The 27,659-nt window shown below is 43.0% G+C and overlaps 1 protein-coding gene across 4 annotated transcripts in view; it reads right to left on the reverse strand.

Annotated features, from left to right (window-relative positions):
* The window catches only part of LOC147897219 (uncharacterized), a 48,903-nt gene extending 30,716 nt beyond the window's left edge, over window positions 1–18,187 (reverse strand). For all 4 annotated transcript variants that reach the window (XM_087381443.1, XM_087381444.1, XM_087381442.1 and 1 more), the window contains exons 1-3: window positions 17,967–18,187; window positions 17,446–17,722; window positions 2,809–2,852 (exon numbers count right to left, since the gene is read on the reverse strand). In XM_087381443.1, coding sequence (XP_087237569.1) covers window positions 2,809–2,852; window positions 17,446–17,617 — 216 coding nt within the window. In that variant the 5' untranslated portion in view covers window positions 17,618–17,722; window positions 17,967–18,187. The remainder of the gene's footprint in view (window positions 1–2,808; window positions 2,853–17,445; window positions 17,723–17,966) is intronic.
* Window positions 18,188–27,659: the final 9,472 nt, after the last annotated feature.

Here is a 27,659-nt window from a genome sequence, read left to right on the forward strand (position 1 = left end):
ATACAGTGGGACCCGGAGAGTGGTTATGGCCGGTCAGAGCAGGTCTCTCAGAGAAAGTGGAGGAGGTGCCTTTCTTCTCGTACACCACACGGATAGGACGTCGCATCTAAATGGACACAATGGCTTGGACCCCTTCACGGGAGAGACACTGGAGTGTGCAATAGGTGCCCGAGGAGGTTAGATCCAAATTTTGGGCTCGCCTGTGGTCTAGCCTGTGTCCACATAAGATATCCTATTTCTTTTGGATGGTCGCACACGGTGGTCTCCCAGTGGGCCCATGGCTTGAGCAAATGCGGGTGGATGGCAACTGCCACAGATGTACAGTCGGAGCTATGGAGACTAGTCCTCACTGATTATGGAGCTGCCCAACAACTCAGAGGATCCGGCTCGGAGCACTTCGGATTGTGGCACGGCTTCAGAGCACGCACAAAGATTTCACGTGGGCTATGGCAGCTTGGCTTACATAGGGGGGCCACCCCTTCTCCATAGACACAGTCTCACCAGCTTACCGGATACAGGGTCGGAGCATTCAGAGCATTGAGCTTCACTTGGCTACTCCCCCCCCCCCCTTTTCACCATCCCCCTCAGTCGAGAGAGGATAGTGTCTATACCGGTACCAAAGCTAGAACTTATTGTCTTATGGATTGGGCTCTACACTGCTAGGGTTTTGGCATTCGCCCATTACTGTTGGCTGATGTCTCAGTGGCCAACGTGTATAAGGTCTTAATGCCTCCGCCTTGGACTTCAGACGGGCAAATCAGATTTGGTCTATGAATCGTAATTCCAAGTGGTGGCGCAACAGATTGCGGCAACTTTGGAGCTGCAAACTTCCTATTTGTCAACAATTTTTTCCATGGCGGGTGATGTGTGGGGTTATTCCATTTGGCCAATTGCTTGCACGGAGACATATTGCTCCTGCTATTTGTCACACATGTTGTTACATCCACTACATAATGCACGTATATGGTTTACTAAGCCCCAGGCCTAGGTGGCAAGGATTTAGGATTAGATCTTAAGTCAGCGTGGGGTCTACTCTGAGGTTAGGATTAACCTAAGGATAGACCTAAGCTAGCAGATGAGGTCTAGATCACTAGGAGTAAGCTACCTTGCTATACTTGGCAGTGGAGTGCTAGCCAAGTGAGGGTAAGCCAAAACAGGCTGAGGCTTGAGCATAAAGCAAGGGATGCTTGCTTTAGCATAGCCTAGCTAAGAATAAGGCTAAAGTCAATAAAGCAGGATGCCTAGCCTATAAGTATAGGGTAGGGGCTCATCATCAGGGTCATAAGGATGCAATCCTCGATGACCAAGACCTATAGTGGCCAGAGAGCAACAGCTAGGGGAAGGGGCTTGTGGTATGGGACGTAAGTCTGGACTCTGAGGCTGGCTAGTTCTCTCCAGTTAGGAATGGCTCTAATACCAATGAAACAACCCTCGTCAGGTCTAGTCAACCCTAGACCTAGACCCCCTTGGGATATCCATGTTAGCTCCATAACCAAAAATCGTATCAGCACACAGGCCAAGCCTGCAACCCTACTAGCCAAAGAGTAGCAACTAGGGGAAAGGGCTTGTGGTATGGGACGCTAGTCAAGACTCTGAGGCTGGCTAGTTCTCTCCAAGAGGTTTAGACCTCTAGCTCAAGCTGGGTCAGATGAGCCTACAGCTGGGAGGTGAATTGCTAGTGCCAACCCTTATGAGGTCAAATGCCCAGACCCGGATGGGTTGCTTGCAAGCTTGGCATGTGTTCTGATAGGGTTTCTAGTTATGAGCTGACGTGGATACCCCACCAAGGTCTAGGGTTGACCAGACCTGGTTTACTTGTCTGGCTCCAAAGAGTTCTTGCTTCGCCTTTTCTAGCATTGCGCTACAACTCGTGACGTTTTGTTTTTAATGCAAGTGTCTCCGAGCTTGGTTTCCTACTGCTTCCTTTGGCAAGCTTTTTTGGCTATTCAGGATTTACCAACAGAGGAGAAAATTTATCTTTTCTTCACTAGGATTCGATATTGGGGACTCTAGACTCTTAAGGAAAGACAAAAATCATGCAGTCTTTGGAGATTCAACTTGTTCCAAGTTTCACTACTACAGAGTGTCACTCAGGCAATCTTTCTATGATTGTATATGTGTTCGTCAAATAGATCCTCTATTTATCTGTCTGACATTGACACCTTTTGATGCTGTAACTGCATGTTCCCTCTATTGGGGACTGCTTCTTATGATATAAACATATATGGATTTCATCAAAACACACAAAAAGGGTGTGGGTGTGCCTTTGTACGCACACGCTTTTATATTTGTATGCATTAGTATTTTATAAATGCTTGCATACAATGAATGCAAATACATCATAAAACTTTCACCTAGCATGTAAAATGACGTAAGGTCTCATTTGCTCTCAAAACCGTTTGAAGCAATATAGCATCCAAACATAAACACGCAATCTTTTGGACTGTATAGAAAGAGAAGGTAGTTTGAAAATTTTCCCTCACCTACAAAAAATGCATATGCATGTATGCATGCGCAAAGTCCAAACAACTCAGCAAGCATAAAGGATACAAAATATTAACAAGAATTGTTGCCTTGCCTAGCAATTAAGTAAAGGATAGACTACATATTAATTTTATATTATGAAGACGTACATATGTTTATACTATTTATCCAAAAAATAAAGTAATTAATAATAGTAAAACAATGAACATTACATCCTTTAACAACACCATCATAAGCTAGCGGGTATAAAAGGGTATACGAACTACAAGCTTATATCTTAGACCTAGACTAGAGTTCAAAAACATAGAAGTAATATTTAATTACCTCTTTCTTCTTGTCTCGCTTTCGTTTTACGACATGAAACTTTCCTGCATGTTTTTAAAAAAATATGTTAGCACCCTTGCCAACAAAGGTACAAAAGAAACCCTAGGAAAAAAAGGCTTCTAAAAACAAAATTCATTACCCAAATTGGTAAATGGACTACAAAGAATTAACTTTCCAACTTTTTCCTTTCAAAGAGAACACAATGAGTGAAGCACAATTGGTCCTTGTTCACTAGAGTCACTATGAGTCTTGGGAGATCAATAATGCATAAAGGTACCATTAAAATCACTCAATAATAATTATTTGCGAGCGTTTTATCCACAAAATTCATATTTTCAATCTCTTTGATCATGTGGGAAATCATGCATCACGTAATATACTAAGATATTTCTAATCTTAAGAAGCTCCTTCACAACAAAAAGTAAATCTAACAAAAATTCTTCAAGCCCCATAGAGACACTACAGTTACATGTAACTAGTTTTTGGACAAGACTCAAAATCTTCAAGTATCCCACGTCCATGCTAGCACTGTACACTTTGTGATGTACTAATGCGGATGGGTTTTTTGAAGGACACGGCCAGCACAATGTAGCAGGGCTATGGCAGTTGAAAGACCTTCATGCCGAGAGTCATACAAGGATACCGTAGAGAGAGAGGAAAAGAGAGAGAGTGCTCAAGACACGCTACTGCATGAACTCAATGATACTAATTGATGTTCTTAGTCTTCAACTATAATGCTTTTGTAGGCATAAGCCTTATCTTTTGACTCATTCACACCTCAGTGAGTGACATGTGGCATGGACAATGACATCATTCAATATGTCACTCAACTCACCTTATCCACCCAAAAGGGTTAACACACAAAAGCACACTTATACATATAAGGTGTTCACACCCACACACAAATAGGTGGATACATACACACATGCGCTGTTGACACATAGGGTGGTCACAAATATGCATACAAGACACAAGACTTCAAACATACCCAACAAAAACCCCTTCAGAGCGAACGTTGAGTGTCCCCCTTGACGTCAATGGTGTTGCCTTTTCTAACATCTGCAGCAAGCTACATATGCTTCGCATAAAACAAGCAGAGGCGTGTTGTAAAGCAGGCTCAAATACCATATGTACAACAAGGCCAGCACCGTGCAGGACGGCTATGGCAGGTGAAAAACCTCCATGCTGACAGTCATGCAAGGATACTGTAGCCATGTAGGCATGTGGCATGTATGTAGTCATGCAAGGATAATGTAGCCGTGTGGCATGTATGTATGCATAAGGGAAGATCATCATGGATCTGGCCTAGCATTAGGGCTGCCATGGACAGCATAGCCCCAACACATGGGCAACTTCTGGGCTGATAATAGCAGCATGTAGAGCTGCCAGTGGGCAGCATATAGGCTGCCACGAACGCAGCAAAGGTAGCAGTACAAGAGAGCAGAAGAAGATCCTGTCTTTCCAAATCACAGTTGATTGTAGATATCTATATCTAATAAATCTTTTGTCTAGAACCGCTCAGGGGCTAGCCTTGGTCTATTGCGAGATCTCTAGACCTGTCTAGAACCTGTTTATGCTCATGGGTTAGACTAAAGCACAAGTACTTGGAAGAAAAAGGGAAGCAGACAGATGCAAGATAGGAATCGTGCTAGAACAAACTCGCAATCCCCTTGAACTGAGAAGAAATGATATATACAATTAATCTAGGATTAGACAAGGGGGAAAGTTTTTAAAAAATAAAAATCTTAAACTAGTGATTAGGATTAAATTAATTTAGTAAAGATCATGTATGTAATCCTTATCAACCAAGCATAGCCTTGAATTATTAATTAATATGAATTTAGTTAAAACTCACACAAATGCTGCCAAGGCACCTCAGTATGAAGCCTAAGGATAGCTTCCAGATTTGCCTCACATGTGTTCAGCTTCTTGCTACATTGTGGAGTGTCAGTGGCTTTACAGTGAATGAACTTGGCATGGGCACAACTATCCTATCCGTAGGAGAGGAGCCTTTCTGCCCCCTCCCACCAAATGTGGCCTGATCTTGCCTGTTAGAGGCCGACCAGAGTGCCGACCTGGTGGCAAGCTGACTGATCAGGCCCTATATCTGGCCCCACCAACTGCCTTGTGGCCGACCTGCTGAATGACCCGTGGCTTGGGCCTATAAAGCTCCTCAGCCATGCCATTGTTTGGCCTATATGCAGGGCCATTTCTTGTCACACATGGACCCTTCTCACTCTTGCATCTTCTCCTGCAACAGCAGCTGTCTCTGTTGCAGCTCTCTTTTGCTGCTGCCTTTGCTGCTTATGTAATAGCTCATATCCTGCCCATGTGGCAGCTTTACATGCTGCCACAATCAACCCATAAGACGCCCATGTGTCAAGACATATGCTGTCCACGTGGCAGCCCTAATGTTGAGCCAGTATGCCCCGAAAACTAGTTTGTCTTGTTGGAAGCTTTTCACCCTCCACCCTAACAAACTTGAGTTTCAGACAAGCTACTATATTCAACATAAATACGTAGAGAGTTACATCCCCTTGGTCTTTACTTTGTTTTTACTTTGTTGTTGCTTGCTGACAGAATAAGCCAGGTACCTTCTAAAAGCACCCCCATTAGCATGCGTATGAATCTCTGAGCCAATGCTCTAGTGAGTGCCAGTTACAACCTCATACTCTGCCACTGAATTGCCATTCTCATCGTCATCCCTCATGATGAACATATTCTGGTTCTCAGCACAGAGCGACCTGTCTTAGGACATGAGGCCTGTCACTTTTGCTCCTCAGTGCTACTTGGGGTAACCTCTAAGAACGCTCCTCGTTAGCTCATTGATCAGATACCGCTTCTTGTCTGGATTGGTTTTGGATTGCTCCTCCCTTTTCTTTTTGAGCAGCCTTTTTCTTCCGGCAATCTTTCACTAGATGTCCAGGCACGTCGCAATAGTAGCAGGTCTATTTTTTATTCTTGCTTTCCCTATCTGCAGAGTTTCCATTCTTGTAGGCATCATTGGTTTTCTTTTTATTGAGCTTGCCTTTCTCCTGCTTGCCCTGACCTTTAACTTTACATTTACCAGTGATGGTAGCATTAAACTACTATTCATCACGATCTTCCTAAAATAGACTTTGCCTTGCTCCCCATTAGGCAACTTGTTGAGCATGAGAGTGACCGATTGATCTATAGCGGCCAGTTGATCCTTCAATTTATCTTGATGGACGCACATACCTGGTTACCTTCCTCCATCTTTAGCATGAACATTGGACTTTGAAGCGTCACTATCCGAGCTGTATTACTCAGTTCTGAGACAATGAACAGCAGTAAAGAATTGCAAGATAGCTTGATATATATTACAACAAAATGTAGGTCAATTTCACACAATAGTACTTCACGTGTTGCGAGCCTGCAGCAGATCTGCTGCCAAAATACATCAGTATAAAGGCTAAGTTATAGATTCCGAATCTGCCTTGCACCCTCTTGAACTGTAGTGTCAATGGCTTTACAGTCAATGATCTTGGCATGGGCACAACTGCCCTATTTATAGAGGAGGGGCTACTGGTCCCTCTCCCACCAAATCTGGCTGACTGGCCTCAGATACAAACCTGGTCTGTTATTTGGCCAACGGGACTGCCAAACTGCCGCATTGCAGGCCAAATGGTCAGACTCTATATCTGGCCCAACTGACTGCCAAATTAGCCGACCAGCAGTCTGCTAGACAAGCCATGACTGGGGTCTATGAAGCCCCTCAGCCATGTCTGCAGATCTTCAAGCCTCTTCTCTTGCAGCCGCCTCTGCTATTTGAAATTTTTGTTTCACATATACATAACCAGACCCATGCTCATTGCTTGGGCATCAATCACCATTAGATTGGATCTCCTTGCCCATGAGAGCTGAGGACATCCTTCGGGGCATGTTCTGGTGATATGGAAGGCCAGGGCTTACTGTGGTCCTGACCTGAAAATTCACCCAGTCCAGGCTAGGACATCCTTTGGGGTGTGTTGTAAGGGTAGGGGATGCTAAGGCTTATTGGCCTAGGACTAAGCTCAGGCGATGGTCTTGAACTTAAGCTCGGGGATAGTCCAAAACACTGAGTGGAAATCAATGAAATTTTTATTCTATAAATCTTGGAATAAGGAACATGATCTCGATCCAAAAAACTCAGCAAGAAACAAGAGCTGAGTGATTAGGCCTCAAAGAACTTGAGTAAAATCTGCCCGTCAGTTTTGTCAAAATTACTTACCACTAGTAACATCAATATCTAATAGATAAATGTAGAAAACCTAGGTTGAAACACAGGTAAGGGAACAATTTATCAACTCCATGTGCCAGAAACAATCAAACATTCACTAAACACTGCTTTATAATCTAATCACAGCGCCCCAGCCCCTCCAGATATATTTAACCTTAACCCTAAATAAGTTCTAACCCCCATACAATGCATGTCCTTGGTTCGTTAGGGCTAAGCCCCCTTAACCAATACCCTGAATCCCCTATTTGTTCCCTTACCTATGTCAGGTACAAACCAACTATAGTTAGCTTGGGACATAACATTCTTCCTCCCTTAACAAACTTCATGTCATCGTACATGAAAGGAGGGCCATCACTTTCGGAGACTATCCATGCTTTCTCAGAAATCGCCATCCTCTGATCTGCATTTTCATCTAATCAAGTATTCATAGCGAATCTTATTTCTAAGTTGCCGAGATCTTTGATCTAGAACCATCGCTAGTTCATATGAAATGTATGTACTCAAATCCTTGTCATAGACTAAGCTGTCATTTTCTCCAAGCCTCTCCTTGAGACAGCATATATGGAAGACCGGATGAACTCTAATCCTTTTTGGTAACTCCAGTATGGAAGCAACAACATTGATTTTCTTAATAATCTTATAAGGTCCGCAAGACTTTGCCATTATGAAATGCTTTGGTATCTTTACATAAACCCACATACCCTCTTGCAAAACACGTGGTGACTTACCTTGATTTGAAATAGTACCATGCTCAATCCTGAGCACTCCCGAGACTTTCTTTGGCATGTTGAAGCATATCTTGCATATCTTGCACGAAATTGGAAGCTTGTTACTTTTTGCAAGCTAATGACAATAGGGAACCTAGGTCGATACTCATACATAAACATAAATGGGCTGCCCCTTGTGCTTATTTCTATTATAGGCAAAACCTATGAGTGAAATATACCTTTCCCACAAAGATTGTCTCCTAGGAACATATGCCTTCAGCATCTCTTCCATACTCTTAATTGGTTCGCTCGGTTTCACATCCGATTTGGGGTGATCCGAAGAGCTCATACTCAAAGTATTCCAGCTTTTGGAATACGCATTACCAAAAATGTGCGGTGAATTTTGTACCTCTTCCACTGACAATATTCGTGGAGTGACTCCATAAAGTTTGAAAAGCTACACTTGTGCCACCTCAAAACTCTTTATGGTTGACCTAGTAGGCATAAATAGTGTAGTGAGCCTATCCACCACCACCCACATAGCCACCACCCACATAGCTTCGTAGCCATTTCTAGTCCATGTACAACCACAAAGTCCATATAGATGCTCTCCCATTATTTTCAAGTATTTTTAATGACATCAGCATTCCTCTGGCCTTCTGACGCTCGACTTATTAAGCTGAAATTGTTGAAAACTTCTTGCCAAAGTCATGCTCCCACCAATGAGCCCAAAATGAGGACATTGTTGGAAATACCACCTCCCAATCTGTAAGCCCCCATATGAGAAGAGCATGGGGGGGTGAGCCTAGGGTTTGTGAGACTGCCACATGGGCAGCACCATGGTTGCCATGTGGGCAAGGATTAGACAAAGGAAAGAGAAATACTTGGAGCCATCTAGGAGCGTGGATTAGCGCAATGGATGAAGCGACTGGTAGAGGAAAGACCAAGAGCAAACCGGTGGCTAAGTGGAAGGCAACGGGATTGCAACAGATGGAACAACCGTACAGAACAAGTGGCAGGGATATCAGGCCCCAGGCAGGAGGTGAATCAACAGCAACATAGAGGCAGGGTTATCCCAGGGCATACACGCCTGAATAGTGAAGGTTTTGGCGGGGATTGTCGGCAGGCTAATGGCCTATAACAAGCCATGGAGATGGCAGGAAAGGCAGCATCTGGGTCGGCCAGAAAGGAGGGCTGGTTGGGCTGGTAAGAGCCAGCCAACCAGGCCCTGGTTGGGGCAGATCTAGGGGCTGGGCCCCTGCATGGAACCGAGGGCTCATGCCCTAGTTTTGTGGGCTAACAGGCCCTTGTTTTGACCCCACAAGGGGCACATTATATAGGCCAGAGGGGGCAGGATGACCGACCAGCAGGTCGGCCATTTTGGGCCTGCTGGGTCGGTTGGTTGGCCAACCCTCTGGGCCTATAAAAGGAGGGCCTTTGTGCCCTCATATCTCATCACCTGGAGCTGAGAAAGGGCTGCCCACCTAGGCTGGCTTCCGGACAGCAAGGTGGAAGGGATCTTGACAGAGAGACTACATACGCTCGAGGTGGAGCACGCAGGCTCAAGTCTAGAGATATTCGGCAGATGGTAAAAGTACCACGATGGGCATGATAATTTGCACACGCCTCAAAATATGCTGAATCGATGCATGCAGACAATAGCATGCCCATCGGGTATGTGCGCATTCCAATAACACCTCAGAGCGTGTTTTTTGGCGGTTGTGCATGACACTTGGTGAAAAATGGGTAAGATCAAAGGATCACGCTCTGGTAGGACTTTGAACCTCTCTCTCTTTTGTTGTGTCCATAGTTTTGGACAGAAATATGTTGTTTTGATAGCTTCTATATCTGGTTGGATCATTTGTCTATTTATGAGTCTCCACATCTATGTGTTGCACAGTAAGTAAAGAAGTTTGTGATTCCACTCCCCATGAAGAGCATATTCTCTCCACAACATGCTAGAGGCATAAATTAATGACATCAAGTACACACCAGAATTACAGCATCCATTGGAACCTGAAACCCTAGGGCACTCCATGGAATTCGAACTACAAATCATCCAATCAATTAAAAATGATTACATTGACGTCTGTTTACCTGAGTTTCCTTTGGACCAGCTCCACGTATTGTGGACCATGGGATTGAGTTACTTTGTGGTAGTCAACCATTTTGGAAAGGCAAATTTCAGGAATATCTCATATCCAACCAAGTATTCACCATGGGGAGCCCTAGTTCTTATTAGTAATATGAACAATGCGACTTGTGTTGAATAAATTGACTATTAAAACCTTTGATGTATGGATGACTTGATATAGACCATTTACATTTTGCGACATAGTTCACCAAAATTGATCTACTTTCAGGATATCATCAATGCACAAACTAGTTTTCAAACTCAATGTGGCCATTACGAGTTTCTAGTAATGCCATTTGGTCTTACAAATGACCCTGTGACTTTCCAAACAACTTATTCTGTCCATATCTTGGAAAGCTGTGTTCTTGGTATCTTGATTTATAGTAAATTGTCTGAAGAACATGAGCATCACCTCCGCCTTGTCCTGGACTTTTTGAGACAAGAAAAGTTATATGCCAAGGAATCAAAGTGTGATTTCCTTAAGCATAGACTTTTTTACTTGGGGCACATCATTTTTGCCGAGGCATGTACATTGATGAAAAAGATTCTTGCTATTTGTGAGTCGTTATCCCCCGTACTATTAAACAAGTGTAGATTTTTCGATTTCATAGGTTTCTTTCGCAAGTCATCAAAGACCTAAGCAAATGTTACTTCTTAATGATACAACTGCTTTGGGGAGCAAGTTGTAAGAAGGAAAGATCCAGTCCACCTGTGCAATGGAATAAGGCATTGGATGAAGTTTTCAGACTCTAAATAGTGACTATGTGGAGCAACTTTGCTACAAGAGCAGAAGACCTATGGCATTTGAAAGCAAAAAGTTTACTAAGCTTGAAATGAAGTATCTTACATGCAAGAAAAGCATGCCTTGAAAGTTTGGAGGCATTATCTTTATGGCTTTATTGCATGGATTTATCGTCATGTCTTTAAATATATTTGCAATCAGCGCAAAGTTTTGTCATTGAAAGGATAGGGTTGCTGATGCCAGTGAATGAAGTTTCCTATACATAAATCCCATCTAATTTTTATCTTACTTTACAGGGCTTTGCCAGGCTAGCTACACTAATAGATGGAGGTTGCTTATTGTAGCCAACACTCCCCAACAAATAGTAGGAAAAATCACACAATGTAGATCAAATCCCACTCCGTCTTGTGCATACATCTAGATCAATAGACAGTTATGTGGGTCATCTCTCAAGTGAGACAGACCATATACAAAATACCCTCCTCAAAGCATGCCACGTGGACAAGGATGCTGCTCCACCTTGCACAAATACTATTCTTCGCCTTCCTTCAGATGCGTGGCCCTTAATGGCCTTTAGTGTCCACAAGAAGAGTCTTCAAGGTAGGACTATGCTAGATTTCTTAGGCCTCTGGACCCCCCCAATGGGCTTCTATTTATTGGGCTAGAAGCCTCTAGATCTATTGTGTAACCGGCCTTTGATCACAAAGGGCAGTCTCAACTAATGCAAGATTGGAAGGAATGGGCCTTCTTCTAAGGCAGAAGGGAAAGTGTGGGTGCTTCTTCAAATCTCAGACGTAGATTGCTGGAAGGTGATTATGGACAAGGTGTACTAAAGCTAGAAGAGTACTTGCTTGAGGACTCAGTGAGAGTTCATGGTCCAGATTATCTGGAGATACTCTTGGGATTTTTATTTCTCGAGATGGTTCATTTGTTATGAACCTTGCCAGAGGAAGGACAGGTTGAAACAGACCCTGAGAGCATGGTGCTAGGAAGACTCCAAGTTGTTCACTCATTATGAGGGGAACAACTGGAAGATGGCGGCCTCCAGATTGCTCGAGTTCGAAGGTGGGAACGTGACTGAAGGTGGTGGTGCCATCTGGTGCTACCTTGGATGGACCTGTGTACCAGGATGGTTTGCTTGTGCAAGACCAGACCTAGAGGAGCAGGAGCCACTAGTTGAAAAGCTTGGAACCGGAATCGACACTAAATTGGTCTAGAGGGTTTCATCATGGCGGAGCTGCTGGGGCTACGTCATCGACGTGTTGGCATTGGGCCCATCCTGGTGTGACTGGATCTATCTATTGTATAGTGTCCATAGTTTTGGACGAAAATATATTCTTTTGGTTGTTTCTATATCTGGCTTGGATCACTGTCTATTTGTTAGTGAAGCACATCTATGTGAAGCACACTAAGTTAAGAAGTTTGTGATTCCACCCACCACACACACTGTGTGAGCTCATGGGCTATTCTATCAATCTTCCGCTGTGTGTACCCTATGTTGGTCAATTTCAAACAGATTCCGCATTGAGGCTGACCGGATGAAGGCATACCTAGAGAGGGTTGCATTTGCACCCTACATGATAGACAACAATGCTCTATCACAGGTTTCATGCCACCGTAGCACAGATCAATGCTAGAGCAAGACCCTCTTATCCATTCTCAGCCGCAAGGTGGACTTGAATCCTCAGACAAACATAAAGGACTGTCACAATCATACCACACTGCAGATTTTTCGTCCTTCCCATGGGTCCAAATATTTAGTATTTGTCTCGGGTATAGATGCCCATTTATGGCTCCACCCATCAGCTCATTTTTTTTGTCTCATAGATGCTTCGGTCTTTCAAAGACTTTAATAAGCTTTCTTTCTTCTTCTTTAGTGGCTCCACCCATCAGCTCATTGTATCTGGCTTTTTTGGTCTCATAGACACTTCAGTCTTTCAAAGACTTTAATAAACTTTCTTTCTTCTTCTTTCTATAAGGCAAGAAGATCCCAGTAAAGGTGATCGATCCCAAGCGATGAGCATGGGTCTACTTATATAGACCCGATGCCTTTAGTTGTATTTAGAATAGCCCTCAATAAGCCCTAACTTCCATAAAATGCCTACTCAATCATGTCCTTGCTTCATTAGGACTAAGCCCCCTTAACCAATACCCTTAACCCCTAGGTGTTTCCTTACCTAGGGTTGGTACAAATCAACCACAGTTAACTTGAGACATGGCAGTTCCATAAGAGCATTGTATTTCCAATCAAGTATCATTTATAAGAAGTATACCTAGACTTGATTCAAGGTGAGAAGACACTCATTTATCCCATGCGATGTTGCTCATTCCTTTATTCCCTTTATCTCTAAACCTATTTGCTAACCACCAGCTGAATAGCAAACTACTACTAGGACTAAAGATGACACTATGGATTCAACACCTTAAATCCTAATATGAAGCCCCCTGTTGACCAAATCTCATATGCCCTTCAATAAAGACTGCACAAATAACAACTTGATACAAGCTATTACTAAGATGCGACAGGTCAAAAGCAATGCACATCGTTTCTTGAGCTCTACTAGCTAACAAATGAGCACGATCCGTCCAAAACTTAGAGACAATTCACTATGTACACAGAAACCAAAGCACCTCATCTGTTGCTCATTGCTAACATATCATCCATACCCTCTTCATGGAAACAATACCCAACCAACCTTGATAGAGTAAAACAACAGCATTTCAACTTATCCCATTCCTACAACTAGCTTGCCCAAACCTCTTCAAAAAACATAGCCTTGACAAGGAGAGGAAAAATCCCCAAACACACTTACAATACTACATGATAGTGACCTTCAAACAGCCCTCTAGATCAAGGCTCACTAAAGGAGATATAGCCATCTGACCCTTACTACATTGCAGAGGTAGCATGTCAATCATCATGGAGATGCATGGGGCGTTGTTGTGTGGCCCAACTCTAAAAAACTTCCAAGTACAATTAAGGGACAAATATGAACTGAAATGCAAATTCTCTTATCATGCAATGATGAAGGGAGAGAACCCTTGTACAATGACAATCACGCTAGCTAGCCATGAAAGGCTCAAGAGCTAGCTGTAATGGAGAGGACGAGCACACCAAGAACCCTTTGCTGGTGACCTTTGGAGTGGAGGAAAGCTGATATAGGTCCACTAGAGTAAGTCTAGAACCCTCCACAAGTTGCCTCCACCTATGCATCAAATTTGCTTATTTGTAGAAGTTAAGGTTGGTAGACAGCGCCAAATTCACAACACATCTACAAGATCCCTTAATGAGGATCCGGAACAATATCTAAAATGCATTTCATCTTTAGGGAAGTGTCACAATCATACCACACTGCAGATTTTTCGTCCTTCCCATGGGTCCAAATATTTAGTATTTGTCTCGGGTATAGATGCCCATTTATGGCTCCACCCATCAGCTCATTTTTTTTGTCTCATAGATGCTTCGGTCTTTCAAAGACTTTAATAGGCTTTCTTTCTTCTTCTTTAGTAGCTCCACCCATCAGCTCATTGTATCTGGCTTTTTTGGTCTCATAGACACTTCGGTCTTTCAAAGACTATAATAAACTTTCTTTCTTCTTCTTTCTATAAGGCAAGAAGATCCCAGTAAAGGTGATCAATCCCAAGCGATGAGCATAGGTCTACTTATATAGACCCAATGCCTTTAGTTGTATTTAGCCTAGCCCTCAATAAGCCCTAACTTCCATAAAATGCCTACTCAATCATGTCCTTGCTTCATTAGGACTAAGCCCCCTTAACCAATACCCTTAACCGCTAGGGTTGGTACAAATCAACCACAGTTAACTTGAGACATAGCAGTTCCATAAGAGCATTGTATTTCCAATCAAGTATCATTTATAAGAAGTATACCTAGACTTGATTCAAGGTGAGAAGACACTCATTTATCCCATGCGATGTTGCTCATTACTTTATTCCCTTTATCTCTAAACCCTATTTGCTAACCACCAGCTGAATAGCAATCTACTGCTAGGACTAAAGATGACACTATGGATCCAACACCTTAGATCCTAATATGAAGCCCCCTGTTGACCAAATCTCATATGCCCTTCAATAAAGACTGCACAAATAACAACTTGATACAAGCTATTACTAAGATGCGACACGTCAAAAGCAATGCACATCGTTTCTTGAGCTCTACTAGCTAACAACTGAGCACGATCCGTCCAAAACTTAGAGACAATTCACTATGTACATAGAAACCAAAGCACCTCATCTGTTGCTCATTGCCAACATATCATCCATACCCTCTTCATGGAAACAATACCCAACCAACCTTGATAGAGTAAAACAACAACATTTCAACTTATCCCATTCCTGCAACTAGCTTGCCCAAACCTCTTCAAAAAACATAGCCTTGACAAGGAGAGGAAAAATCCCCAAACACACTTACAATACTACATGATAGTGACCTTCAAACAGCCCTCTAGATCAGGGCTCACTAAAGGAGATATAGCCATCTAACCCTTACTACATTACTGAGGTAGCATGTCAATCATCATGGAGATGCATGGGGCGTTGTTGTGTGGCCCAACTCTAAAAAACTTCCAAGTACAATTAAAGGACAAATATGAACTGAAATGCAAATTCTCTTATCATGTGGAGGCACATTCCATCCCTGGTCCAGCCCAGCATGCAGGCGACGTTGTTGGCACCGTTCACCACGGACGGAATGTCCAAAGGTTATAGTAACCCTGCGCTTCCAAGGCATTTTGCCTTGGTCACCTGACAGTATGGCAACCTACTACATAGTCCGAAACAAATTCATTCATCTTAGGCAAGTAAAAACTATGTTTCACAAGAGATACAGTCATGTGTACTCCTGGATGACCCGATCTTGAATCGAAGATCTGACACGTCTAGTATACAAATTTTATCATTTCGAAACAACAAACCATTTCGAATCATCCAATGACCTCCTACCGCCTGAACAGTAGATGGCATAATCCATGAGTCTTTTTTAGTCAGTGAGCTCCCATCCTGGACCTTCTTCCAATAATGACTAAAATGACTATCAGTTGCGCAAAGCCCTTCCAAGGATTGAAATAGGTCGGAGGATATCTCGGTAAATGACAAAGCATTTATCATCTTAATCCGACTTAAGGCATCAGCAACACTATTCAAAGAACCTTTTCTATACCGAATCTCAAAATCAAAGTCTTGCGTTAATTCTACCCACCTAGACTTCCGATCCCGCAAATCATCCCCTTCACACACATATTGGATTCTAATGATGAGTCAACACGACAGGGAGAGAACCCTTGTACAATGACAATCACGCTAGCTAGCCATGAAAGGCTCAAGAACTAGCTGTAATGGAGAGGACGAGCACACCAAGAACCCTTTGCTGGTGACCTTTGGAGTGGAGGAAAGCTGATATAGGTCCACTAAAGTAAGTCTAGAACCCTCCACAAGTTGCCTCCACCTATGCATCAAATCTGCTTATTTGTAGGAGTTAAGGTTGGTAGACAGCACCAAATTCATAACGCATCTACAAGATCCCTTAATGAAAATCCAGAACAATATCTAAAATGCATTTCATCTTTAGAGAAGTGTCTTTGATGATTGGATCCTCGAATACATGAGATGAAGTAGGTGTACGTATGAGATCCGAAGTAGAGGAAGCTTGCAATGCCAAGTAGATGACCTATAACCTAACGTGACCAATGTCTTCAATGTCACCCATGTCAAGGACAAGTTAATGGATCCAAGGGTGGATCCACATTCTGTTATGGCATCACCTTAGAGTTCACACCAATTAGCAACAAAGAATTCTCATGCATGGTGGAAAAAGAAAGATAATTTAGCAAAACAAAAATAAGAATTCTGCCTACATACAGATTTATGTATTGACATATTGGCAGCATTGCCAATAAAAACTGGAAACCTACTTGCAATGGACACAATACATCATATATTTTTGTAGGCTAATCGATAGCAAATGCTCTCTAAATAGGTGAGAGCATCCAATGATCGAATGGACAGAGAGCAGGCAGGACATGCTAAGTGCAATATTACCCAACTCAGAAAGCAAGAAGGGCTAAATCCCAATTGCAATCAAAAGGGAACTGCAGAACACCAGATCACTGTGGGCGCTGGACAATGTTGACACGATAGGGTTGCACAGATCAGTTAGGGGCAAGAGACGAGATGTCTCAAGAAAATTTAAAAAGTCTGAATACCTTGCAAACCTACATTTGAGCATTAACGGCCTTGCCTTGCCTAGGAAGGTGAGATAGATAGAACTTTCCCAGAACATGACAATGCTGAAATCACCATGGCCGACAGCTCGATTCAAATCTGTTTTCAGGATGCAACAGGTCAAAGCAATACTCTGAACGCTGTAGGCACCAACAGAAGAGCAGGACTGAAAGAAAACACTGTGTAACTCAAACACCTGAGATTCTAACCTTGTTGACTTATCTTCATACGACCTTCATAATAGAGACTGGACACAAATCGCTACTAAGTTGTCTACTGGCCAGCAACTGAGCAACAAGCCGTCCAAGACTTACAGACAACATTATATACACTGACACCATTCTAGTGCTCCTTGCTGACGAGATAGAGTAACGCAGAAGAATTTCAACTTGTCCTTGGATCTTGATCACAAAATCCTAGCACCTGATGTTCCCAAACCATTTCCACCAAAAAAAAAAACTTACAATGCTACATTGCGTATGTTCACTTCTAAGTAGACAGGCTGCAATAGAGTGGGCTTATCATTAGATAGCGTGAAGAAAACTTGGCAATAAATACTGAAACGGAAAAAATCGACCTTCACTGAGAAGCCGTTGGGCAGTTTCATCGGGATCCCTGTTGCACTCCTTCAACATGGCGTAGATCTCTTCTTCGCTGTTTGGTACTATTTCCTTCAAACTAGATACTAGCTTCCTGTCACTCGCTGGTATGCCTGAGCCGGCCCCGCTGCCCACTTTAGGGCCGCTCATTTTCAGGTTCTTATGTTTCTGCGTTCAGCGAAGCCACGTAACAGCACTCAACTAGACAGCATGCCGTAAACTTTCCTTGTCCGCGTAAGCGACACTGGCAACAGCCTGCAGGGGGAACAGAGTACCACTGTATTTGTTCAACTTGTCAAGAGAACCCATTTGAAAACTTTTGCGCTCTTTGCGAGGGGGACGAAATGTCTGAGGCAATTATAACGCCTTGCTCTGGATTCCTCCCTCGCCCATAAGTTGGGACCTTGGGCCAGAGGCAGAAAATGGACAGCATTCGGCGAGAAGAGCGCAAAAATGCGAGTTTGCGTAAGACGAAGGGAGTTTGGAAAGAGAACCCTACCTGAGAACGCTGAAATGGAGATCCAAAACAGGATTTTTGAGAAACCGGGAGGTAAGTAGAAACATCGACAGATTTGCCCGGAAAGTTGTCCTTAGCAAGCAACACACGATTGGCGGGAGACAGACGCGTGAATTCGTTAAAACCCTCACACGTCAAGGACACCATTTTTGTTGTCCATATTTGCCGTTTCCCAAAATTGACCTTCACGGACACACACTTGCTTTCCCCCCAAATTTTTGATTTCCACACACCAAGTCCTACTTAGGGCCTCTTTCCACCAGTGCCACATGGCGAATCGTGCATTTGCCATGCCATTATACCATTTGGACTGCCCATTCGGGGTGCGAGATAATGGGACAGAACAACCACGCAACCAGCTTTCACCCCACTATGTTGAAACTCCTAGTAGCGTGTCATTCGTACCAGGGCACCACCCCAGTCCCTCTCGCATGTGGCCTAGATGGTGGGTGCTCATTCCACCAACCCAATGCCACTTGCCCCCGTGTGGATGTGCACACCACCACCCAAGGCCCTTCATGGAAACAGGCCCCTAGCTCATCGCTATTTAGCTTTGCCTTGGCCAAGGGTGCTTTCTGTTGGAGGCAAACATCAATTGGATCAAGTCTTAGGTTTGTGTAGGTTAGGTCAAGGGGAATACTTGTGCCAAGTGGCGGTTGCATGGTTTGCATGGAATGAGATATCACGATTCGTTGAGCTGTAACCTCACCTTTGATCGTGGTGAAAAAAATGGAATTTTCTTCTCGATTGCTCGTGCAAATTTTGCCGTGATGTCTGGCCTGTGATGGATGCTCTTGGCAACTCTTACTTCCATGTACCCTTTGAGACGATATATACTACGGGGAGATGTAGTATGTTGTAGCTAAATTCATCAAGATATAGTCTTTTGCAACTTAAGAATTTCAAGTCTTGTGTCTTTATCATTCCATGCAACTTTGTTGTTTGATGTAGTCTATGGTTTCTTTAGGTTTGCAAGCTTTCCATACGTTGCATATTGTAAATACATCCGTGGGTTCCTCCAATTGGTATCAAAGCAAGTAGCAAAATGGAATCCAAATTAGAGGCAGTGAAGCTCCTGACATTTATTGGAGCTCATTGTCCAGCATGGCAATTGAGTCTCGAGCTAAAGCGGAAAAAGGATTGTGGCATGTCATTTCTAAAGCGAAAAAGGAGTCTAATTCTGACAAATCTACTCAATGGGAAAGTCACAATGAAATGAAAGAGCACTCCGAATCATCAACAGAGCTCTCGAGGCAAAGTACAATCACCATCTTGATTTGATGGCAAGTGCAGTAGAGAGCTGGGAAACTTTGTAAGGCTCCCAACTCAAAAACTCCAAGGTGATGTTAAAATAGGTATTCTTTAGCTTGAAAATGGGTGACTATTTCATTGGGTCTATCTTAAACAAACTTCTTGATTTGAAAGTAAAAGTTGAGGACAACGATATCAAGGCCATCCTTCTCACAAGTCTGCCACCAGTGTATGCTGGCATAGTAAAAATCATGCGTGTAAATGGAGATCAATCTCTGACTAAATAACACCAAAACTATCCCGTAGGGCTGAGGCGCAGTCAGTCATCATCATTTGGGTGTTACACATAGTAACTTACAACTGCTTTGCACCAAACCACTACCCACCCATAATGAAAGCGAAGCCATTCTTGGGCAGGTACAAACATGGCTATACTTTTCACCAAAGAGCAAAGGGTTTGACATCAATGATCGTGACTTTTGCAACATTGATAAATGAACTCCAGTGCTAAATTTGAAAGTCTAGGCTCGCTCAAACTTTAGGCTCGCTCGAATTCTGGTAATCCTTGCAAGTAGGGGTTAGGCAAAGAAGGGTGAGTGGTCAAGAGGACACTTTTTCACAAAAATGATACGAGAGTGTTGCCTAGAAGGATAAACTTATGTCAGGGAATTTATAGACTAGAGCTGCCCATGCTCGCCCGTAGTGCATTAAACGCATTGGGCCATGGGTTGGACGTGGAGGGGTAATCTTGCTCATCCATGATTTGTGAGTGGTGCCCATGGTGCACTAGTCCCTTAACCCTAGTTACCTACATCCACTTAAGGAAACTAAAGGAACCCATGGATCTATTTACAATATGCAATGTATGGAAAGCTTGCGAACTTAAAGAACCATAGACTACATGAGATAACAAGTTGCATTGAATGATAAAAACACAACACTTATATGCCATCAGCTGCAAAAGACTACATCTTGATGGATTCACCTACAACATAATACATCTGGCCATAGTACATATCGTCTCAGAGGTTTTGAAAGCAAGAGCTAACAAGAGAATCCACCATGGGCCAAACACTGCAACAAAATCTGCATGAGTAGCTGAGAAGACAATCCCATGAATTCCACTAGCTCAACGAATCATGATATCTCTCCAATATTCCCATGCATTCCATGCAAACCATGCAGCTACCACATGGGACAAGTATCCACCAATCCGCCTTTGACCTAGCCTAGACAAACCTAAGACTTAACCCAATCGATGCCTCCAAAACCCCCCTCAAACTAAGAGTGGGTACTTCCAAGACCAACTATGAGAAAACTTGTTGCCAACAAACTCAAGAAGGTCTAAATGAAAGACCTCGTATCCAAGTCGATATACAAATGAACCCAAACAAACACCAAAAGCCTCTCACAAAACCAAGTGAGAACATACAAAAGTATACTGGCTGGAAACTCTCCGTAGATCAAAACTTGAATGAACAAACCTCGATCAAAGGCTAACAAGCCTCTATCTTGCTTCATTATAACAAATGTTTGCCTAGAAAACTTGACCATCTCCGACAATTGTCTATGAAATTGCAACTCTGGAGGTAGATAGCAATATTTTCTTGCCCTACCTATTAATAATAGCATGTTTACCAATCTTTGCTCTCAAACAAAAAGAACCATACTTGAACAAGAATCCGATCAAAGGGATTCGCACATGTACAAGCAAATCAAAAAGAGTTATCTCACATCTTCATTGGACTGACAACATCTTTCAAAAATTACATAGTGGATATATCAGAACTCTAGTATGGCTTTTGTAAGGTAGTCTCCAAAATTTAACTCGCATACATATTCCAAATACCAACCGCCAACCAAAATGTCTCCACTGTGGTCTCCAAATTTAACCAATTCCATTGCTAATACTTGGTTAGGTTGGACGAGAAGCCAAGGCCTGGAACAATTCAACCTTTGTAAGTGCAGTGAGCTCGTGCATTTTGTCACTCTATCCCAAAACACCCATGAAGTCAAAGTAGATGTGTTTGCATGGAATGTACATCCCTTTCTTTGCATCTCGTTGCATGAAGTCCTTGCAAGAGCATCGTGGAAACTCTGATATCATCACTATGTATGTAAGGACTTTTGCAAAAGAACTCTCCGTACGCACATGCATTTCATTTGGAATAACTATTTTCTCTTACTAAACTTTAGCATTCAAACATTGAACCTTCTGAATCCCCTCCTGAAAATCTTTACTCAACTTTGATCGCCAATTTACTATTATATTATCCCTTCGGCCGGCGTGAACATCACTCATTGCTACAGCACTCCTTGGCACGTGTGCTCCCTCCACGTTTGGAATGTTGTCCTCCTTAGGCACAAAACTTGCTTGTTGCAATTTCTCCTTTTCATGTGTTTTAATGGAAGTCATGATTGCAACCTTCCACACCCCCGGTGAATGACCAAGCACACCCAAGATAGATTGATCAACACACCAGGTATGGGCTAGAGAGGTATTGCAAAACCACACAAACTGCTCTTTGATACCATTAGGATGTTGTCTTCTACCCTTGAAGCAAGGTGCAGGGCACCCACACTCGCACTTCGACCCATTACATTTATGAGTGCTCCACACCTAGTCTTTGGTTCAACAAATAAACCCAAAGCATGTGACCACACTACGTGGCTCTGTTCTCTTGAGAGCCCAATTAGTGTCATGCATAGCACTCTCTTTGTAGAGATTGTCATGTTCTTTAGCACTTTATGAGCCTGCTCTCCTCCCACCAACTGGCTGCCTGCTGGTAGCATAAATATACTCCAGAATGACTATCATGCTCCATCATTGCAAAAGAAGTGGTAGAGCCTCTTCTCCTTCTAACCTGGGTTTTCTCCATAGATGGCCTTCACATTTCAGGTGTTTGCAGGCCAGCTTCATCTATGACATTGTGAGCCACATCAACAATCTTTTTTGTAGATACATTGCTAGAAGCACCTATCATCATACTCTCCCTCAACTTTTCTAGACTAGGACCTGTCCCTAAATGTTTTCCAGTCATGTAAGCATTGTAGTGTGCACTTTGTAGTATATACAATGCTAAGTCTATAGCACTAGCCTCATCCAAGCTTATATATTTAGCATACCCATGAGTAGCCCACATGCTGGAGTGCCTGGTCTCTGACAAATTCATGACATGGACAAATCCATTATCCTTATGTTGTTCAAGAAACAACCCCCCCCATTGGGAAACCCGAATGTCCCACCATGCCAGCTAATTCTCAAGGTCAAGAAACTCACCATCTTTCACGTGCAAAGGTGTCCACCATTCCTCAGAGCCTCCTTGCAAATCTCTGCACTAGCATCAGATGCTGCTTTCCTCGAATTTTAGCACAGCTGCTTGTGCTCTTCCTAAAATGGTGGTGTAATGCATCTCCTTGTGTGCTCTATCATGCTCATCTCCCAATGGACACTACAAGTTCTCTCCTTACCTTCCATTACATTGGAAGGCCCTCCATTGTATATGGTCATAACTGCAAGCCAATTTGCACCCGCACCATTGGCCATGAAACCTTAATTCCATTAACGAGAACCCATTCTTTATTAACTATTTGTTAAGCAGTTGTCAAAACTTTATTTGTGTACCATTGTCCTCAATCTTGAATTCACATGTAGCAATCATCAGGAGCTCTCTGATGAATGGGTCATAGACATGGCCACACATGGTGGACCATCGTCTTACCCGGTGGACATGATCAAAATGCACCCATTGCTCACCCAAGCTTTCACCTGGTCACATTATGTTCACCAAGCCATGTCCTGCTCCTGGACCAACATGGACATCTTAAAGACATGAGGCTACTGATCTTTTGATAGTTGGCTAGGGAAAAGGATGCTTTGCAGGAATGGACATTTCCAATGCCTTTTCAAATCCAGTATTGCATCAAGACCATTGTCCAAGCCTTCAATCCCATGTTTACTTGATAGAACAACTCTTTGAATCCATTTTCTTTCTGACAATGGTCCAATACTAAGGAAAACGTCATGGAAACTAGTCTCATCCAGCTCCTTTTTGGCATTTTCTTTTCCGCCAATCACCATTTCCATGGCAATATCTTTGGCAACACTAGCCTCAATCTTTTTGCATGACGCCACGAGGTTCTTTTTTGCATGCTTTGATATCATATCATCCACAAATTTTTTTTTTTGTGGGACAACTGCCACCTTCATCCACTGGATGTTCATGAACATCCACCTGCACTACACACCTCATAATGTGTTCCTGGTCATGTGGAATGTAGTAGTAAATGAGAGCACCACATTGCGCAACACATATTGGTATCTCACCCCAATCAACACAAACCAAGTGACCACGTTCTTTATCGATTGGGCCTACTAGACGTGCTTTCCTCAATTTTCCCTTCCAACGTGTCTTGTTACAAAGTTTAGTACTCTTCGTGTAAGGACAATTCAAATTACAACATCGCAAATATCTTGCACATCTACTTATTCGTACTACTCCATTGAAAGAGTCGTGTGCTTGTGGAGGAAAGTGTCGAAAGATGGCCATCAGGCTTTTAATCCATTCCAACCATTGGAGATCCATGAGGAGAAGGTGGGAGCTCAAATACAACATAACCATTGTACATTGTTGGCAACTCCAACATCTCTTCTATACTTTCAGCACTCAAGAAAGCAACATGCAAAGCACTATGGAGTGGTAGGCTCTTGAGCAAGCTCAGCACACTCACCGTGCTCTTTAAAGTGTGACTAAGGAGAATACTACACCAGACTTTGGCTCTAGCTTGAATCCACAATCTTCACCATCAAGCGCCATTGGTTGATGAATGATCCCAACATCCTCTAGTTCTGTCTCCTCTTGAAGAATAATGTTGCCATCTTGCATCCCAAAGAAGTCTCTAACATGTAACAGTGAAACCTCACAAACAAGAGAGTCGTATCTGATCTACAATTCCAGCACCCCATGTTTGATTACAAAGAAGGAAGCCATTAGCACTAGAAGAATTGAGAGACAAAAACTTGGGGGAGAGAATGCAAAAACAAAAGAGCAAAGCCAAGGTGAAATTGTGAGGACAATGGATCTTCTAACAAAAAGACAAGGATTCCAAAGAAGATAGTATCATCAAGATGAATATACCAGGAGCACATTTATGTTTTCAAGCGTCTGCAAATTTGTTCCACCTTAAGCAATGTGGGCAGAAAAGGCAGAGTGGAGAAGTTCCAAACAAAAGAAATTTTATTGCAAAGAATTTTAGCACGAGATCCATTTATGCAACAGAGTTAATTACATATACTAGGCACCATCCTAGCTTGCCATCTCTATCAGTAGAGTGTCTCTCTGCATCTCCTTGTACCTCTTTGCTATCTAAGAGTCACTCAATCTCTAGCTCTTTTGTTCACTCCCACTCTTTGACTAAGTCTCTCACTAGGCCTTGCTTAGTCTCTAACTCTTTCGTTCACTCCCACTCCCACACAGGATACTCCAAAAGTCATAGTCACTTACTAACTCTTAGTAAACTCTCGCTCACTAAGTCTCTCCACATACGAAGTCACTAAGTCTTGCTCCCTCTCACACTCCCTCGCTCTAATCCTCATTCTCAAACTCTCTCAAACTCAGACTCTCTCTAACTCTCTCTCACTACCTCGCATTTGCCACTCTTCTCGTGCACGCTCCCTCTTCCTCCCCAAAATCCTCTCACACTCTCTCTTCCTCTCCAAAACCCATGCTTCCTCTCCATAGCTCATGCATCCTCTCTTCCTCTACATCGCTCACTCTTCCTCTTCCTCAGCATGCTAACATCGCCCCTCACTATGCTCATGCTCCTTCTTCCTCTCCTCGCTCTCCGCACTCCCCCACTCTCCCCACATCCTATCATGCTCCCTCTTTCCCCACTCTCTCACTCATACGATTCATAATCGGAGCTCTACTTTGGTATTCCCTGCCCTCTCATCTTAAGTCAATCTTCCCTGCTCCCCCTCATCGACCATGATCCCCATTCTCCCACAATCTAGACTTTGTCCACCCAAACTCGATGATGCGCCCTCCAACCCATCATTTTGACCGTTTGCTTCCAATAGCTTGGCTTGCTTTGTGCAACTTCCTCACATCAGTTGATTGGGAGTTGATTGGCAAGCCCTTCCTCCGCTTGCCAGGCTTGTTCATTGCACCTTCTCCTTTTTCGCAAGCTAGGTGAGTCTCTCACAGATGTGTATTTCTATAATTCTTGTTGTTATTGTTCATCAATCCAAGAAAGACAAACAACCCCAAAAACATAGCAAATACCTCCCCAAGAAGAACGTGATGTTGCAGGCTTCTTAGAGGCCTATTTACTCAGTTTTTTAACATGTAGCAAGCTTGCCAGCTAGGACAGTCTGATGAACATTTTTTGTATTGTGTAGGGGCTTGAGGTGGATAGGGAGAGCCAATGCCAGAAAAACAAAGTCTAGGAAAACCAAAAAAAGGAGCAAATGGGTCTCCAAGGGAGGTTGCAATCGGGAGACCCACTTGCCTTGTTTTTTGGCCCTTTTTTCGGATATGATTCAGAATGTCTTGATCTTTTTTTAAATGAAAAACAGAAGAGGGGGGGTTTGGGAAGACGTAAAGAGTGCCTTTGAATGGGGCAAAAAATAGGGCAAACAGGCCTCTAAGGAGACCGCGATGTCACGACCTCCTGGCAGTGGTGTTTGGTTTTTTTTTTGCCCATTCAAACATTGAGCAACATGCCCACAAAAATGGTGAAAGGGGGCTTGAAGGAGGCTGCGATGTCGTGGCCTTCTGGGAATGCAATATGGATGTTATTTTGCCCCTTCAAAGGCCACACCAAATGCTAAGAAAAAATAGCAAAAGGGGCCTTGAAGGAGGCCACAATGTCACGACCTCCTAGGAGTGTTGTATGGTAGTTTTTCCCCCCTTCAAAGGCCCCACCAAATTCCAATAAAAAATGGAGAAACTGGGCTTGAAGGAGGCCGCGGTGTCACGGCCTCCTGTGAGTGCTCTTTGGATGTTTTATTTGCCCCTTCAAAGGCTGTGGGAAATGTCTTAAAAAATGGTGAAAGGGGGCTTGAAGGAGGTAGCATTGTCACGGCCTCCTGGGAGTGTTGTTGTTTGGGTGTTTCTTTTGCCCCTTCAAAGGCTTCGCTAAATGCCCAAAAAAGATGGCAAAAGGGGGCTTGCCGGAGGCCGCGATGTCACGACCTCTTGGGAAGGGAACACAGCTTACCAAGTAATCTTCAACAGAGATGAATGCACTATCAGAGACAAATCCAGAGGATATTAGCTATAGTAGGAAAAGGAATCAAGGAAGGCCGCTTGTTCAAAATGCTAGCTTCAGTACTAGATTTGCATGCCATGTCAGCTCAGTTGCAACAGATGCCACTTTTTGTAGTATGGCACGAGAGATATGGACATGTCAATTTCAAAAGCTTGATACAACTCAAAAATCAAAATATGGCAATTGCAATTTCTAAGCTACAATTTCTAGGAAAAGTTTGCGAAGCATGTTGCTTCAGTAAACAACAGCGAACCAATTTTGGCAGAATCACCTCTTGAGCTAGAGGTATTCTTGATTTAATACATACAAATGTATGGGGTATGCATAGGTCTGCAGCATCAATGGTTCACTTTACTACTTGACTTTCATCGACAACTACAACAAATATTGTTGGGTCTACTTTCTAAAAGAGAAATTTGAAGTCTTTTCCAGATTTCAAGAATTCAAAGCCATGGTTGACGCAAAAAGATCAAAGTCACGACATCAAAGAGAGGAGGTGAATACATGTCTTCAGACTTCATGAATTTTCGCATAAGAAATGGCATTCTAAGACAATTTACATGTATAAATACTCCTTAGCAGGATGCAAGATCTGAAAGGAAGAATGGTACTTTAGCAGACCATGCTAGAGCAATGCTTGGTGAGAAGCATCTTCTGAATCATTATTGGGCAGAAGCAATTGCCATTGCAAACTACTTACTTAATTGGCTTCTGACTAACGGCTTCTGACTAAACTGATATAGGGTATGACATGTTATGAAGCATTTACTAGACACAAGCCACGCATTAGGCATCTCTTCATATTTGGTTGCATAGCATATGCCCACGTACATGACAATTTTTGCAAAAAGCTAGATGTGAAGTCACATAAATACATCAAGGTTGGCTATAGTGAAGACAGCGAACCATAAAAGCTATATGATCCCATCAACCGAAAGGTCATTACCTCTAGAGATAAAATTTTTGATGAAGGATCAGAATGGAAAACATCCAATATACTAGAGATCGACACATTGATTACTTAGTCATCTATAGAAAAGGTTGATGAAGAAGAGCAAGAATTGCCAGAGAATATAGGTACTCACAATAGGTGCATGTGAAGCTATATGGCTCAGAAGACTATTGTTAGAAATAGATTACTTTGATAAATCA

This window comes from Dipteris shenzhenensis, chromosome 11, assembly GCF_047967505.1.
Source record: "Dipteris shenzhenensis isolate YYH24624 ecotype China chromosome 11, Dip_SZ_1.0, whole genome shotgun sequence".
In the NCBI taxonomy this organism is placed as follows: Eukaryota; Viridiplantae; Streptophyta; class Polypodiopsida; order Gleicheniales; family Dipteridaceae; genus Dipteris; species Dipteris shenzhenensis.